At 45.3% G+C, this 16691-nt stretch overlaps 1 protein-coding gene across 4 annotated transcripts in view; it reads left to right on the forward strand.

Annotated features, from left to right (window-relative positions):
* The first annotated feature begins 945 nt into the window (after positions 1–945).
* Positions 946–16691, forward strand: part of LOC121302328 (PDZ and LIM domain protein 2-like) — a 27031-nt gene continuing 11285 nt past the window's right edge. Inside the window, exons 1-6 of one of the 4 annotated variants that reach the window (XM_041232216.1) lie at positions 946–1300; positions 5367–5514; positions 7224–7375; positions 12056–12125; positions 12262–12398; positions 12888–12963. In XM_041232216.1, coding sequence (XP_041088150.1) covers positions 5422–5514; positions 7224–7375; positions 12056–12125; positions 12262–12398; positions 12888–12963 — 528 coding nt within the window. In that variant the 5' untranslated portion in view covers positions 946–1300; positions 5367–5421. Of the gene's footprint in view, positions 1301–4122; positions 4216–5364; positions 5515–6466; positions 6878–7223; positions 7376–12055; positions 12126–12261; positions 12399–12887; positions 12964–16691 lie in introns of those variants that run through there. The other 3 variants (XM_041232215.1, XM_041232217.1, XM_041232214.1) reach the window with 3 other exon arrangements.

A 16691-nucleotide genomic window follows, 5' to 3' on the forward strand; every position in this document is an offset into this window, starting at 1 on the left:
GCCCTCTGAAATGTCTTTATAATATACAGCACTAGACCCTGATATTGATGAGACACAGCCCTCTGAAATGTCTTTATAATATACAGCACTAGACCCTGATATTGATGAGACACAGCCCTCTGAAATGTCTTTATAATATACAGCACTAGACCCTGATATTGATGAGACCCAGCCCTCTGAAATGTCTTTATAATATACAGCACTAGACCCTGATATTGATGAGATCCAGCCCTCTGAAATGTCTTTATAATATACAGCGCTAGACCCTGATATTGATGAGATCCAGCCCTCTGAAATGTCTTTATAATATACAGCACTAGACCCTGATATTGATGAGACCCAGCCCTCTGAAATGTCTTTATAATATACAGCACTAGCACTGTGAAGTTTACACCAGCTTGTATTGTCCAGCTCCCTGCACGACTCTCTCTGTATCTGAAAGCACAACAACGCGCTACATAGCAGATCATTGCAATAGCTCGCTAGACCGCACCTTGCAATAACTGTCCACAGCAAACGCTTCTGCATTACAGAACTGGTGAGGTCCTGTCAGCAGCCTGATATCGTCAGAGGGGTCTTTGCTTGTTTTGATGGGAAATGTAGTTCTTCGATACAACCGTATAGATTAAAAGTCACTGCCGTTTCCTTGCACTACATAAAATCCTTTGCTGTAGATGACAGCGTTATCAATGCTAAATTCATCATACACCTCGTTTGATTTTTAAAAGCAATACATTCCCGTTAAAATGTATTGAAATTGAAATGTGTTTCGAGGTTGTAAGTGCAGTACAGGCGTCTCACCAGCAGATGGCAACACACACACACACACGGAGTTCTTTCCAAACCCTCTAATTTAAATGTAGCCTCGCATCTCAAGAAATGTTGTATTTTGATTAACACGTTGCACAGGTTAGTGATCTCATATTTTTATTTTTCGCCCACTCCATTAACCCAGGTCCACGGACGCGTCACCCTCTCTCTCTCTCTCTTTTTTTTAAGTTGGTTACCACAGGAAGGGAAAGTTTGAGAGCTTCTGAATAACTTATTTCAGACTGCAACAGCACGATCACATGCAACAAGTATAAAACAGCAGCGACTGAGTGTGTGTTTTTTTTAGGAAGCGTAAGCGGTGCCAACCTGCCTGCGCTATCCCGCAGCTCTCCAGAAAACGCAGGCACCGGTCCGGGGCACCGCTCAGTGGTGTCGAGCTGTATAACCCTGCTCTGTCTCATTTTAAGAGGAGTGTTTTTTTTGTTGTAAGTGTGGAAAGGAGAGCACGATACATCCCTTTTTTTTTTAGGTAAGTCTCCTGTTTTGGGTCGGATTTGTGTTCGCCTCTGTTTTCTATATTTTCAAACTGCCTCAAAGAAATTGGGAAGGCTGCACATGAAAAGCAAAGCGCTCATGACGTGGGTTTTGTTTTGTCCGCTTGCTGCAGAAAGACAGTTAACAGTTTTATTTGTTTATTGATTTTTATGAGGGCTACCCTATTAATAGCATCAAATGCGTGTAAATCATATTTTACTAATAAAAATATATTTATATTTTACTAATATTTTTGGTACCGTTTCTAACCCTCTGTCAGACCTCGGAGTTTCTGTCAAAACGGAACACTTTGACTTTTTAGTCTCTTTTATAACGATGCGATTATTTAAATATATATTTCCTGGTGAAATGGAATTTGGAGTTTAATTCTTCCTCTGCAATACATCTGAAATCGTGCCCGTTGAAAATGTTAACGCTGTGTAACCAGCAGGATTATTGATCTACTGCTTGCCATTCCTGTGGGGTGATAATAACGCGAATACTTCTTTCTGCATGTCCCCCTGCTTCAGTAAACATCAGCGGGCGTTAACCCTGGTTTCTGAATCTATAGCGCCTTGCATTGTTTTGTATTTCATTGTAATTTTAATACCGTGCCGCGCAAAACAACGCTCTGCCTTTTAATTCTGCAGCTTTTGCATCGTTTTCAGTTCGCGCTGGGTGATGAAAGCGTGCTCGTTTATTTGTGTAGAGTCTGGTTTCCGCACACGGTTTTTATTTTCGTCACTGATTCGTTGTTAAACCACATTTTTTTAATATATAGCGTTTAATGCAGCTGTTAATGTGCAAGGGCGCTGGAACTGGGGGTGCGGTTGCACCCCCATGCCTTTGCATGGCTCCCATTATATACGGGGGTTACAGTTTTGTTTAATGGCTTTCAGCACCCCCACTTTTAAAATCGTTCCAGTGCCTCTGTCAATGTGGGAAATTAAACAAGACGAGGGATCCGCTCGGGTAGCGAGCGCTAGTTTCTCCATGATTTTTGCATGGTTATATTATGTGCCATAGTGCTCCATGGTCTGCTTCATCACACATCCTTACCTGTGCTTTACCGTGCTTGCACCCTGCTGTGTTACACTTCACTATGCCTTTGCTGTGGGGACGCTGCATGAAGCCCTGGCTTTCAGAGCGCCCCTGGTTCGGGTAGTAAAATCACTCTTGGTTCCTCCCAGTGTGCAGGTTTACTTACAGGTGTTATTCATGCAGCTACAAGGAAGGAATGGTTTCTACAACAGGGAGCTGATTGTTCTGTCCCCTGGCTGCTGGTCTTTTACTTCATTGAGGGCAGTTCTTAAACCCAGGCGTGGGTGCAGCACGGTCTACTGCGAGTTTGTTGACCTTGCTCAATTGCCACTTTTCCACAGATGGTGATGAGGTAGCAGAGTGCAGTGCAGTGCAGTGCAGTGCAGTGCAGTGCAGTGCAGTGCAGTGCAATGCAGTGCAGTGCAGTGCAGCAGTTGTAGTCGTTGCAATGTTGATAAGTGGCCTGTGCAAAGGCCTGATTGAAATCAAGGGGGTCCTGTTGCCCTGCTGTTTGCCAGCAAAACAGAATTCTGCGGCTATTTATGAAAACAAATTAAAATGGTAAATATTGCTCTAGATGACTTTAAACAGACTGCAGTTATTTAAAAAAATAATAACTCCTTCGACCACATCTAACACCCCTCGATCAACAGGGAACCACATAACCTGAGCCTGGAATAATGAGAGGTTTGTTGCATACCAGCATTGCACAGCATTGCACAGCATTGCACAAAGGCAGCTGTGAGTCACTCAGCATTCAGCCCAGTGCAAGGTTTCCATCATCAGTATACTGAAATCTGATTGGTGCATAAACAGGCAAAGGGGACTGCCAGTGTGGTTGCAGATTAAAAGATTGGCTAATCGAGTTTTTACTGTTTCAAAATAGCCACTGCAAATGCTCGGGGCACTACAGCAAAAAGCAAAACCTGAGCAGATCATTCTGGGACACAAAATGAGGAATGCCTGCCACAACACTGTCAATAAGGAGGGCCACCCAGGGCTGCCCTGGAGGGCAGCAGCCAGGAATGTCTGGGAAGTCCCTGGGCTGGACATGAAGCGAGTTTCTAAATAGTTTACCTGCTGAAACATTAAAAACCCTGAGGTCATTAAAAAAAAAAAAAAAAAAACACCCAAAACGAATTGCTGTTTTCCCTGGGTAACGTTACAATGCTATATACAAGAATACAGACTGGCTCCACTGCAGTAAGACTTCACGTAAAACCTGAAAAGTACTCTGAAGTCTCTAATCCAGCTATACAGACCGGTCGCTCCGCTCCGGACTTCCGGTTCCATATTCCACAGATTGCGAGCTGGGGTAACTGGTTCTGTTCAGTTCGGGGTGTGGCTGGGATGAGACTGGCTGTGTAATTAAACTGGTCCTTGATCACTTCCTGTGGTCTGATTTACAGCTCGACCATTTGAAATGGTGACTTACAGCACAGGGATTAGCTGCTGAACCAGAACAATCTCCAGCACAAAATAAGCAGAGGCCAGCGGTTTCAAAGGGAAATGTAAGACTCCGGTTATCTGAATTGCTCGTGAGCCTGACGCAGCATCCTGTCATTTCGTGATCTGTAGATGAGCAGAAGAGACGCACTCAGCGGGTTCATGGTTAAGTGAACGGATATGGTTTCATGTGCGTGATTGCAACGCTTTCTCTTTGATGTGCCAGTCTCTGCTGCTGGGAAATGCGAGCTGAGGTTTCTGCTGGTCTCATGCTAGCTCTGTGTTCAGCTTCCAGATTCACTTCCTGGCAAAGCAAAGGGTGTAGTCACACAGAAAGAGTTTTGGGACTGGCCAGACTATAGCTTGAAACTCACACTAGCTGCTGTGGATCGCCGTTCAATACCTGCTTGGAAACCTGAAACGGTAACAAATACCCAGCTGCTGTGTAATGATCTGTATGGTCAGCGGTGTAGCGCAGGGGAATCGCCAGCATACTGAGCTAGGGATGGGTTACGTGCAAATGTTTTAGATGCTACTAAAAGAGACTTCAGTTCAGTGGGAACTTTTCCCCTTGCTGGGTCATTTTGATAGTTCCACTCTGAAAATGGGCTGCCGTTTTTCCCAGAGAGTGAGGTTAAGAGTTTGCTTTCTATTCTGGTCTGAATGCGATTAGACTGGAACAGGTGCACTGCCCTGTAACTCAGTGCGGCTGTGGAGCCCACGAAGGGTTAACACAGAGCGTCTCTCGTCTCACCCAGGGCAGGGCACTAACCTGGACAGCACAGGGAGTGTGGAAGGGTTTACCAGGTATAAGACCTGCAGTGATGAAGTTAACAAGCCTAGCGTGAAAGGTGTGACACTCTGCAGAATCTTTTTGAAGCGTTCTTTTGACCTCGCTTCCGAGGATTCTTGTGATATTAAAGCTGCATGCCTGGGCAGATTGGCATCAGTAAATGTTTCATGAATGCAGTGTCTAGTTTCCGGGACTTCACTGCGCTGCTGATAGTCTGGGTCCGTTCACAGTCACTGTACCATCGGTGTTCTGCAGCGCTATCGAAAATAACAAGGGTCGGCTTGAGAAACCTTCCGGCTACCTTTACAGGTCCAGCTGTTTAATACCTGAGATCTGTGACAAAATGACACCGTATTAGCAGTTCTGTGTTACTTCTATTATTGTTTGTCTCTTTGACTTTCGTTACCTTGCACCTCCGTGATCGGTTTTTTATGCCAAGGGTGTTTTCACAGATTCTGGCATTTCATCTGGTTTGCTAAGCCTCGTGACATTTCCTGCCGATATCCTAAAACGTCTTTTGTTTCGTCGCCATGGCAAAGCTGTTTATAATATCAACAGTTAATAATATTACTTGTTCAAGATAGTTTTATTATTTTTTTTAGCTGGTGAGTCTGCGGTGAAGAATGCTGGAGGAACAGTTTCTAACTCCCCCTGTGGGCTAAGGAGCCTTCAGGTGGTTTCATGTACTGTCTGTTTACATACAACCGCTGGGATGCTGTTGTTGCCGAGGATACTACTGTTGCCTAGGATACGAGGACCGACCGCTTTCTTTGTGTTGCAGGTCCCAGACTGTCCTTGAAGACTGACAGCAGTGGGTGTCTGCCTGTTGCTAAGGGATGTCGCTGAACGTAAATTTGATTGGCCCGTCTCCCTGGGGCTTCAGGATATCTGGAGGGCGGGACTTCAAGAAGCCCATCGCTGTTTCCAAGGTAATGGTCAACCAAGGTAGCCTGGGCTGCCTCCAGCTTTTAAAAAAACGAAAACGCATAAATCTGTAAAATTTGGCTTCACACCCAACTTTATTGTTATTATAAATAATAATTTTGAAATTACCATACATCTGAGGAGTTGCGCTAGAAGATTATGGGGTGGAAATATTTAAGAATCATGACGCCCTACCCACATTACAAGTCTGTCCTGGAGTTTTAACAGATGAATCACACTGAGGTGCTGAAACATGAGAGCATGCTGTTGAAATGAAGACGTGATCTGCTGTAACAAGCACCGTTCACACCTGCGCAGGGTTAATATCTACTCAGTGCAAAATCCAACACACACGCGCTTTTCATAATGGGACCATTCACACTTTACCAATTCCCAGTTCACCTCACCCAGTGATAGAAGCACGTGATTTAAATCTAACTTCAACACTGAACACAAAAAAGACTCTCGTTTCTTTTGAGTATATGTCTGAAACGAACAGATGAAGAGGTTGCGATTGCTGTAATGTGTGTGTCAGCGTGTGCATGACTGTGTGCGTGTGTGTGTGTGCTGAAGTTATTGATGTAGTTTTTTCTGTGTTTTTGTTTTTCTGCCTGGAATTCTGCCTCGTTTCCTTTGCTATTGAAGACCTGTCTGGTGTAATTTAAGGAGCGCTGCACTATGAAGGAAGTGGGTGATGGCAGTAATAGGGACTGAGAAGCGGGTCCATTGTTGTGTGTTTGGGCTGTAAGTCTCGGAGAGACAAGAAGACAGGATCGGTGTTCATGAGTGTGGAGAGAGGGGCAGGGCGGGAGGGCTCTCCAGGAACCTCTTGAGAGTTTGAAGCAAGCTAACAGACAGACAGGACTTCTTACAGAGAAAGAGCCCAGACTGCACCCCTACCCAGGACAGGGCTGGGCTGAGAAATACGAAACGAAAATAAATTGAGTGACTCACCTTTCATCTGGAGTACCTGGAGAAAGACTTCTAGTCGAATGGCATGTCGTTGAATTTGAGTTTCTTGAGTGCAACCTCTTGCTATTTCAATATTGAGCAAAGTCTTTGCAACATGAAGAAAAAGGGCAGCTGGCAGTTTTTCTTTGCATTTGCAGCGCCTGCCCGCACGTGTTAATGGCTGCACAAAATCCATGTGTGTCGTCTACAGCTTTGTTCCCCGAACACACAAGTCAAGTCGAGCTCTGTGACATCCGTTCTGCCTCGGATTGCAAAGCACGGATTTCCTCCAATAAAAACACTCACAGTCTGAATGGCTTGCCATCTTGTGCCATCTCATGCAAAGAACAAATAGGAAACCATGCCTACAAACAACTGATACCAGAAGTATATTCTGTGCTGTGGGGTATTTTTTCAGTAAGACCCTGAGTAAAAAATATATATATATATTCTAATTCAATATACTGAATTATTCAATATTTAATATTCATTGTGTGTGTGTGTTTGTATGCGTATTGCAGTGTTTGTGAGGATGATACTAATAGACAGGGTTTGTGAGTAAAATCATTTAAAGGTTCTTTTACAATTTAAGGTAAAACTAGAAGTCAAGTACACTAACAGGAATGCTCGTACGCTGATGAAGGCGCTAGCTGGAAACGTCTGTCTGCTTGACTTGCTTTCTCCTAGTTTTCTCTTGGGGCTATGATTGAATGCTTCAAGGTTCTGAGTTTAACTTGCGTTGAATTGCTGCTTGTGTTTCCAGGTGAGTGCCGGCAGCAAGGCAGAGGTCGCTGACCTTCGACCCGGTGATGTCATCCTGGAGATTAATGGTCAGGGCACAGCGGATATGCTCAACGTGGAGGCCCAGAACAAGATCAAGACCAGCAAGGCACAGCTGCTTCTCACTGTGGACAGGCAGGTTCTCTTCCCTTTGAGCCACTGGAGCCTGTCTCCTTGTTTTCAAAGAGTGTTTCAAAATTCATTATTAGGGTGCCAGTAATGTGAGTGCTGGAGAGCTGAGAGTGCAGCGTGTAGACTAGCGCTCATTATTATTAAGGTGCTGGTAATGACAGTGCTGAGAGTGCAGTGTGTAGACTAGCGCTCATTATTATTAAGGTGCTGGTAATGACAGTGCTGAGAGTGCAGTGTGTAGACTAGCGCTCATTATTATTAAGGTGCTGGTAATGACAGTGCTGAGAGTGCAGTGTGTAGACTAGCGCTCATTATTATTAAGGTGCTGGTAATGACAGAGCTGAGAGCGGAGCGTTTAGACTCATTAGTAAGAGAGCTCTGTTAATGAAAGGTGTGCCTGGCAGGTTCTTGTTTGCTGTGCAGGTGTGGCCACAAGCTTCAGGCCAGGTGTGTGAGAGTCAATGGAAAGCACTACAGGGGGAGACCCCAGGCTCCAAATGAAGGGGTTTCCAGACTTCGGAGTCACTCTGACCCAGTAAATGAACAGCCCACTGATTTTAATTATCCTAGTGTCCTTAAAGTGGGGGGGAACAAACAAAAAAATCTATTTAGTTTGTATCTCTTGGTCAATCGCATGGATCCACAGGCTCCCAGCAGCTGGGCTGTTTGTTTGCAGATTGCCTGCAGTGTATTGTCTGCTTCTGGAGACGGTTGCAGCCAGGGTAAAGACTCACAGAGGCATGTTAATTAGGCTTGTAAACATTCTTATAAAAACGCTGGGGAAAATGATCCGTGTTGCAAGCGCTGGATCAGTGGCAGGAATGCTAAATCATTTCAGCATGTTTTGTCTTCTTGAGAGAGCACAGCTCTGGCGTCTTGTTTTATCTCTGCGTCTAGAGCAGCGTTTGTGGTCTCCAGCCTGGGTCTTACTACAAATCCCAGGGGAAGTTTGAAGCATGTTCTTGGTTTTGGGATAACGCAGGACAGTTGACTGTCATTCCGTGTGACTGTCTGCAGCTCACAGCGTTGACATGCGGCTCCTAGCCCTAATCACCACAGCACCACGCAGTCAGGGGATCGTTGGAGAATTGACCAGCAGTGATTTTGCAGCTGGAAAAGCAGGACAGTTTGAAGTGACTCCAGCCACATGCCGGAGCCCTTTACCCCCCCCCCCCCCCCCCCTCTGCACCCCCAAGACAGTGCGTCTCCTGCCCTTCCAGTAGCTAAGGGCACTGCCCTGTCTTGGGTGCTCATTTAGCCACCTCGCACCTCCAGCCCAGGTGTATTGAGACTGCTGCCACTCTGCCTGTTTATTGTATTCTCCCTTGGAGCAGGACTGTCCAATGCATGGCTCTCTACATCACGTTGATCTCCACAGTGTGGCTCTTGAGTTAGAGGTGACTTTTTTGCGATATCATTCTGTAGTTTCTGTGATTTTACATGATGTTAAATAAAAGATCGAAATTATGTTCCTATAAACTTAATAATAAGCAGAAATATATATCTGCACTTTTGAACCTTCTGTTTCTATTAAATTAACAAGAGTTAATTTCTCCTCTTCAAACCCTGCTGAAGGGAGACGTGTGAAACTCTTCAATGTCCAGACAGGACAGGAATACTGCTTCCTCCGCTGGTCTCGGTGAGCGTGGTGTCTCCTGCAGGCTTCCAGGCTGGGATGGAGCTTCAGGTTCACATTCACTCCCTGTTATTTATTTACAAGCCCGCGTTCTGCTTCACACAGATCCAGCCAGTGGCACCTGGAGCCCTTCCAAAAACTACACGGCTGCTGTTTGAGTTTGTCCTTTTGTCTCGCGGGCAGCATTCCTTCCAGTGTGCGTTACCGTGCTTAGCAAAGAAGAGGCACTTCTTCATGGTCATTGTTGAAGGGCAGGATAACGACAGCGCTGGAGAGCTGAGAGTGGAGTGTTTTGAAGTGACAGGGAATTCTTAGGGCTGCGTAGTGTTTGTTTGCGTGGGCTTTCTGGTTTTGCTGATGCAGGTAGAAATGTAAGAACAGAATCGCAGGCATCATCACACAAGGGGGGCCTGTTGTCAGAAGAATTAATGTATTGAAAGAGCCCCCCGTTCCTGTCGTCCCCCCCCCTGCGCACACACACCCCTACTGCTCTGGTCCATGTGAGTGGATTTTTCCCCGCTGACCTCATGTCTCCTAGATGGTCAGAAACAAACCCACTGGCCCCATTACTGGACAATGCTACAGTGTAGCTGCTGCTTCTATCCTGTCCAATTAGAGCAACTGGGCACAATAACACACCGGGCAACGTGCCAAGCCTGGCGTGGCTGAGAGAAGCCTGGCACCTCCGCAGCTGGGGGAGGAGGGGTTTCTTCAGCTCGGTGCGCATGTATTGCAGGAAGCCAACAGTGCAGTCCAGCTTGGTATTGCCATGAAACAGCAGAGTTATCCAGACTAATATATCGTTCATATTGTTCACTTTGTATCATTTTCAGCTTCCTCGTCCAGCTGTGAAAGTGTAAAGCTCCTCTCTCCTCTCAGTACACCATCGAATTGTGTTTTCAACAACATTTCTGTGTAAGAAGTCAAGTGCTGCTGTCAGTCTTTCCAGACAGGCGGGTGCGAGTCTGTGAAGCGTATTTCTGAGAGGAAGGTTTAGCTGGGGCACAGCAATAATAAATTGTCTGATTTTATAAACTTGTTAAAACGATGCTCAGCAGAGACCTGTGTTTCGGCGTGCGTGCCTCTTTTCTTTAAAAAGCTGTGAAGAAAATGGGTTTTAATGGACTGCAATTTTATAGCCCAGACTTATTAAAAGACAACTGATTTATGGCAGTAGAAGCGCCTGTTTTTTCCTAATTTGCCTAGATCAGGCTGTGGGCGTGCTGGGGCTCTCTGTGCCTGCTCGGTAGACTTCAGTAGCCTTTGTGGAGTCTGTGAGGGGGCTTTTTTTAGGGTTAACACATGCCTTCGATTTGCGGCTACTTTGGCATTTCTTATATAAAAACCAAACTCATCTTTCAGTTTTTATTTTTGAGCCAAAATGTTTTTAATGAAGTTTGATGTTTAGGATTGTTGGCAGCACTGGCGACCAGAAGTCTCCCATTTAGCCACGGAGCGGCACAGAACAGCGTCTCCAGAACAGACTGCTGGTGATTTCACTCCAGAGTCCCGCAGGATCACATCAAAGAGAACAATCATGTTGCATCGCCATTAAACATTTCAGCTCTTCAACATTTCAGCGCTTTGATCGCTGTCTGAACTAAACGCTTGAATCTCGTATAAAACAGGCAGTCATGGACAACGCTGCATCTTTGGCGGCAGTGACCGTCAGTTATTTTTGTTTTATTTCTTAAGAGCAGGAATGGATGACAGAGCTGCCCTCTCTGTCTCGTAGCTGGTATTGTCCATTACAGTGACATTAATGCGAAGGGGCTGTAGATTTGGGCACATGAAATTTGACACCTGTAACCTTCTTGCACTGTGATTGGCTGCACTCACGAGCTGCACCCAATCACAGGGCTGAACAAAACTCTCACATTCCGGTAAAGTGTTCCAACTTTTAAAAGGACAGTCCCGTGTCGGCTTGCAATAACAAATACAGTTATGCAGGGAATGAGGGGCGTAACAGTGTCCACTGGCTACAGTTGCTGCGTCCCCTGCTGGATTTTGCATGCTCTGTAAAGCGCTTTGAAACGCTCCATTGACAGTGTTTTAACTGTTAGGATCTCCGTTCCCCGGCTCTGTCTCCTTGCCTCCCACAGTAAGCGATGCAGCTTCTCGAAGCCTTCTGATCCAGTCTGGAATCGTTTTAATGAAACAGAACTGGCAATGCACCCCATTCACCAAGCCTGGTGACTGAGCTGAAGTGGATATGTTTTAGAACCCATGACACCTTTCCCAAGGCTGTTGACGACTCTCTGTACAATTGCATGGACTTGCTGCTGTCTGAGCGTCTGATTCGCTGTGTGCTGTTTTAAAGGCTTTTGTTCCCTGCTCCTGTTTTGAATCCCCATGCTGGCGCCCTGTCCTGAGAGAGTGGCCCTCATTGAGCAGCCATGCAGTGACCCTAACCCTCCATCGAAAGCAGTTCAGAACAAACCAGACTATCAAATCATCTCTTCATCTGCCAGCTGCTGTTCTGCATCATTTCACCACCCTGATGCTGCTGCATCGCGTTCCTCACACTGCTGTGTCAGTAACACAGCTTTCTGCCCAATTAACCCTCACACTTGGATCAGCCCCATGAGGGTGTGTAGCTACAATATAGCTACCATATGCTTGACTAAAGTTAAAGCAGTTCATTTCTGCCAATTTGGTCTTTTTGTGTGTGTGTGTGTGCACGCTTGTTTTAGTTATACTGCCAGCTGCACAGAAATCAAACCGCAGAATTTTCCCCAGCCTGTGCAGGTCAAATAGAGAGTGTGACTCTATGTTAACAGTTGCAATAATAATTCTTCATTGTCTATATATATATATATATATATATATATATATATATATATATATATATATATATATATGTGTGTGTGTGTATACATGTTGCACTCCATTATAAAAAGCGATGGGTTATAATGGCTTTTCCAGTTGGTTACAAACAGCCCCAGTATGTTGAATTTCAAGTTTTAAAGAAACTCTCCCCTCAAGTCAGTTCTAATGCTCATCGCTGCTGTACTAACTTTCCCTTGTTGGTGTTTCCTCTCTGCCAGGTCGGAGCCTGCTTCTCCCGGACAGACGAACGGGATCCTGACCCCGGAACGCTTATCTTCGCAGTTCCAGGTCTGCTCTCTTTTTTTAAATATTTTTTTAAATATTTTTTTTTGTTCTTCTAGTTTCTGTTCCGTTCTCAAGCACTCCTTACCTGGGATTGAAGACCTTTCTTATTTCTCTCGTTGTTCTTCCTTCGCGGCTCTAGGAGGCGCTCCAGGTCAGCCGAGACGAGAACCAGAACTACAGCAAGCCCTTGCACCGGAGCCCCTGCTCCCCCGAGCCTCTCGCCCCTCGACACTCCCCTGGCTACAGCAAGCCAGACACGCCCCCCAGCGCTAGGAGGTGAGGGCACGACCTGGGAGCAGATCTCTGTCTCTGCTCCCTGACTCTCCCCTTTATTTACAAGCTTGCAGACGCTTAGCGATTTAATGCTTTGCATTGTGTTATACCTGTATGAATACCTGTGTGTTAAAAATGGAATGCGTTTACTTTTAAAAAGTCAAGTTTCTTGATTTCTAACACAACACAAGCAGCGTTACGAGTTCGTAGGCCACTTCATTTGCAAAAGACCTGCAAGTTGCCCTTAGTGGAAAGTACAGACCCAAAACTTTCAAGGATTATTTTAAGACAGGGGTGTCACACTTCAGTCCTCGAGGGCCCACAGGGTCTTCTGGTTTTCTTTCCAACTTAAGCTCTCAATGAACTTCATCCATCTCTAGTTATTTGGTCAGTTGGACGTGTTTCATATTTTTTTTCCAGATTGTTTACAGTTGATTTTTTTTAATAAAGGCACTTGATACAATACGTTTATGAGATGCTTTTTGTCTGCAGCTTCCAGTCTCGCTCCTGGTCTCCTGTAGACAAGAGTTTCAGCCCTAAAGTGTCCTTGGACTCCCCACGTCTCCAGGTAAGAGAACAGCAACGGGGAAGGGGTGTGTGGCTCGATGCTGCCATCTAGCGAGTGCTGAGGGAAGTGCTTTTGATCCATTTCCCAGCATCGGCAATCGCTTTGTGTCTCTTTCTGAACACTTGTCTCATTTAACCTTGGGGGGGCAGGCACAGCAGATGCAGCCTGGTGACAGTGTTCACTGAAGAGGGAAAAGGGAATGCCATTAAATAGCTGAGGAACGAGGCCCATTGTGATGTCAGAACAGACCTTATGAATTCCGTTCCGAGTGATGTCATGACTCGGCTTTCTCTGTGGAATGCTGCCCCTGCACTCTGATTGGCTGAAAGATCCTCGGTGGTCTATGGCATGCCATGCCGTGTTTTCTGGTGGAACGCTGCACTGAATTCTGTTTACTGAACTGCATTGCTTCGCTGACACCCTTCACAACCTCAGCAATGTTTGTCATCACCACTTCTCCAAACTCAACTGGCAATCTGATCCCCGTCACACGGTCTAGCTTTTAATGTGATTTATACTTCTCTTTTTATATAAAACAGATTCCAAAAGATATTTTTATAGTTCCCTTTTATTTGGAACAGATTCTGAGCTATCTGCAGGACGTCTCTCAAACCAAAACGGAGATGTCTTGGAACGGTTTAAGGAATGCTCTGAAGTATCTACAGGTGTCTTAAATTTAGTTTTTGAAAGATATATACTTCTAAAAGAAAATACATCTGTTCCCATGCTGCCAGGCAGTGGCGGAGAAAAATGTTTTGAAATATTTTTTTTCAAATAGTAATTAAACCCGATATTCAAATATTCTTTAATTTTGAATTAACTCGAAAACAAAAGTATAATTCAAACCGTATTGCAGCTCAAAAGAACAAACTCATTCCGCTTCGTGAAGTCGAATGAAAACCTGTTGAATAATGTTAAAATATTCAATTGCACACCGCTTTGTAGTTTCCCACATACTTTAAAATTTAAAAAAAGCAGCATTTCGAAATCTAACATGAAATACTGTACTACAATTATGGCTTCCGGTATCATTTTGTAATTTTCTTTTGATTTACTTGATAAATTATGTTCATATAGTTTTTATTTTTATAAAATAAAATTGATAACACCATCACGCTGGCTTAGCCAAGCGATGATTGGGGCAGGCAGTGAAAATGCCCTTTTTAAAAGTTTCCAGTGCCTGGCTCTGCTCTCCAGAGATATCCTACAGGTATCAGGTGTGTGTCTCAAACCTATCGAGCCATCAGCGCCAGTGAGAGCTGAATGAGAGCCCTGTGACTGGAGACAGTGGGAACTGAATCCCCACGCTGCCCCTCAATAGAGCCGGGGGTGTCGAGTGTCCTGAGAAACGGAGCGCTACAATAGCTCTGATGAGACTGGGCAGGGGAGGCTGGGTTTGCTTTCCCCCCAACACCGACAAAGCCCTGGCTTGTGTGCGTTTGCAGCCTGGTGAGGGGGGGGGAAGGAGTGCGTTGGGTTTCCAGAAAGCTCCGTGACTCTCCCAGTAGACCTCTGAGTGGTTCCGCCTGGCCGCTCCGCCGCACAGCGGAGACCCTTTGCGTCCGATTTGCGGAAGTGCTGCTTGGAAGCAAACTGGTAGAGTGTTGATCTAATCTAGGTTAGGATGAACTGTAGCAGTCGCTGACTTGAGTTGTTTTCTTATCCATTTGCAAGTGCCAGGAAAAAAAAAACTAGGCAGCGCTGTGGACTGTTTGGCTGGCTGGATTGATCAGCCGCAGGGCAGGGCTTGTTGATGAACTTTCCCGTGCAGAATTCCTGCTTGATTGCAAGTCAAGCTCGCTGGCGTTGCTTTTCTGAAAAAAAAACTTGCGATCCGTTTTGTAGCTTTTAACAGGCGGATTGTTCTGAAGCAGTTCCACTCTTGGACGGCATGCAGGTTTCATCCAGTATTTAAAATCTTAGTTGATCCTTTTCGGGCAGACGTTCAGAGTGTCGAAGGCTAACCCCCCCCCCCCCCCCCCCCCCCCCCCCCCCCCCCCCCCTGTCAGCATTGCTGCTTCATCCTGTTGCGTTGCGTGGAAAGTTCCAATGTTTTATTATAAAGTAGAGTTGATCAGATTATCGCCAAGTGTAAGCAAAACATCTGTAGCAACTCGCAGATGTAAGAAGTACCACATTTGTTCTTGTAAATTTGATACGGGCGTTATTTTGGTGTTATCAGAATCTAGATCCTGGTGATCTTGGGTTGGGTAAAATGTTGTTCTGCATACTTGTAACTAAAGGCTACATTGTCCTTGTTTGACAAAACTAGACTGTAATGTGTGTTGGGGCTTTCTGCTGTGGATGTAGGTCGATGGTGCTTGCTTTGGCATGCAGTGTGTTCTCTCCTTGGTTTGGGAGGGGCGTACACGCAGATCCAGTCTCGGTTATATTTCTCGCAGACAGGAAGTGCTGTGTTTAGCTGGGCTGTGCCTCTTGGAGTCGTCCTCGCAGCTCACCCTTTCTCCCTCCTGCTTCTTTACCGACGGACGGAGCCCATTAGCTGCGGCCGCCGGACCTTTTCCACCAGAGCGGAGAGGCAAAGAGTTTAAATTTTCCGTCAGGAGGGCTCCGGGTTTTTCCGTTTGGAACTGCTATGGGATGTCTGTGGAGAGAGCAGCTCTGTGCAGAACAGGCTGGGGTTTGGGAGGGAGAGAAGGGGTAGAGAGGGGTGATGATCTGCCCCAACACCTTGAAATTAAAGGTTGAGGCTGGGAGCACAGCGGATATCTTAGTCCCGGGACAGATGTTTTAATATTATTTTTATATTTTAAAAATATTTTTAATTGGCTGTAAAAGTATAAATCAGGATCATATCCCAGTAAAATAATCTCTCGGCAGTAAAAGAAACCAGGCACCCTATCTAATAACTATTGACAAGAGAAACGCTGGTCTGAACAGTAGAATCTCATTTATCACACGTTCATTATATATTGGTTTCTTTTGCGGGAAATCTTTTTAATACAGGTGCTTATAAATCCTGGTATGGGAGCGAATACCCGACATTATCATTTCTGCAAGATTGATCCTTTTTTTTTTTTTTTTTTTTTTTTTTTTTTTTTTTTTTTTTTTAAAATAAAGCCCTTTTTAGGTAGGTTGAAACTCTTTGTTTCTGTGTTCAAGTTCAGATCAGGTAATCCCCTCTGCCTAGAGAAAGCGTTTCCCATACCTGTTGGGAAGAGCGTTAACCCCCTTTTATACTCCCCGGGGGGGCTAGCTTTGCTCTGAAAGACGACAGGCAGTTTGTCACTCTCTCAAAAGTTTGCTTTTATAACAGTTATGAATGGAAGCTCTGTTCCAACTCCAGAATTCAAATCCAAAATAAAATTCCTTTTTACGATAACAGGAACTCAAAGCTGTCGCAAAGATCTGCAATCTGGGGGTATGGGATGTCCTGTACTCGGGAGAACGTGAACTAAAACTTAACCATGGGTTTCAGAACTACCTTCAATTCTGCTGCTGCAACGATCAGGAGCCAGGAGTTCGATGCTGCATGAAGAACTCCTTTTCGTTAACCTGCAGACTCGGGTGTGGCTCATACTGTGATGGTCTGTTTGCTACTAATTCAGTACCCGATGGTCCCAATAAACCGGAACAGGAGCATTCCACAGACCCAGCCAGGCTCTCCCGAATCAATTTCTCACACCCAGGCGATCCGGACAATAGAAAAAGCCGATTCATTGCCAGGGAGTTGCTGATGAGGGGTTGAGATTCCTGGCTTTCTGTTT

This window comes from Polyodon spathula, chromosome 29 (assembly GCF_017654505.1).
Source record: "Polyodon spathula isolate WHYD16114869_AA chromosome 29, ASM1765450v1, whole genome shotgun sequence".
NCBI classification, from domain to species: Eukaryota; Metazoa; Chordata; class Actinopteri; order Acipenseriformes; family Polyodontidae; genus Polyodon; species Polyodon spathula.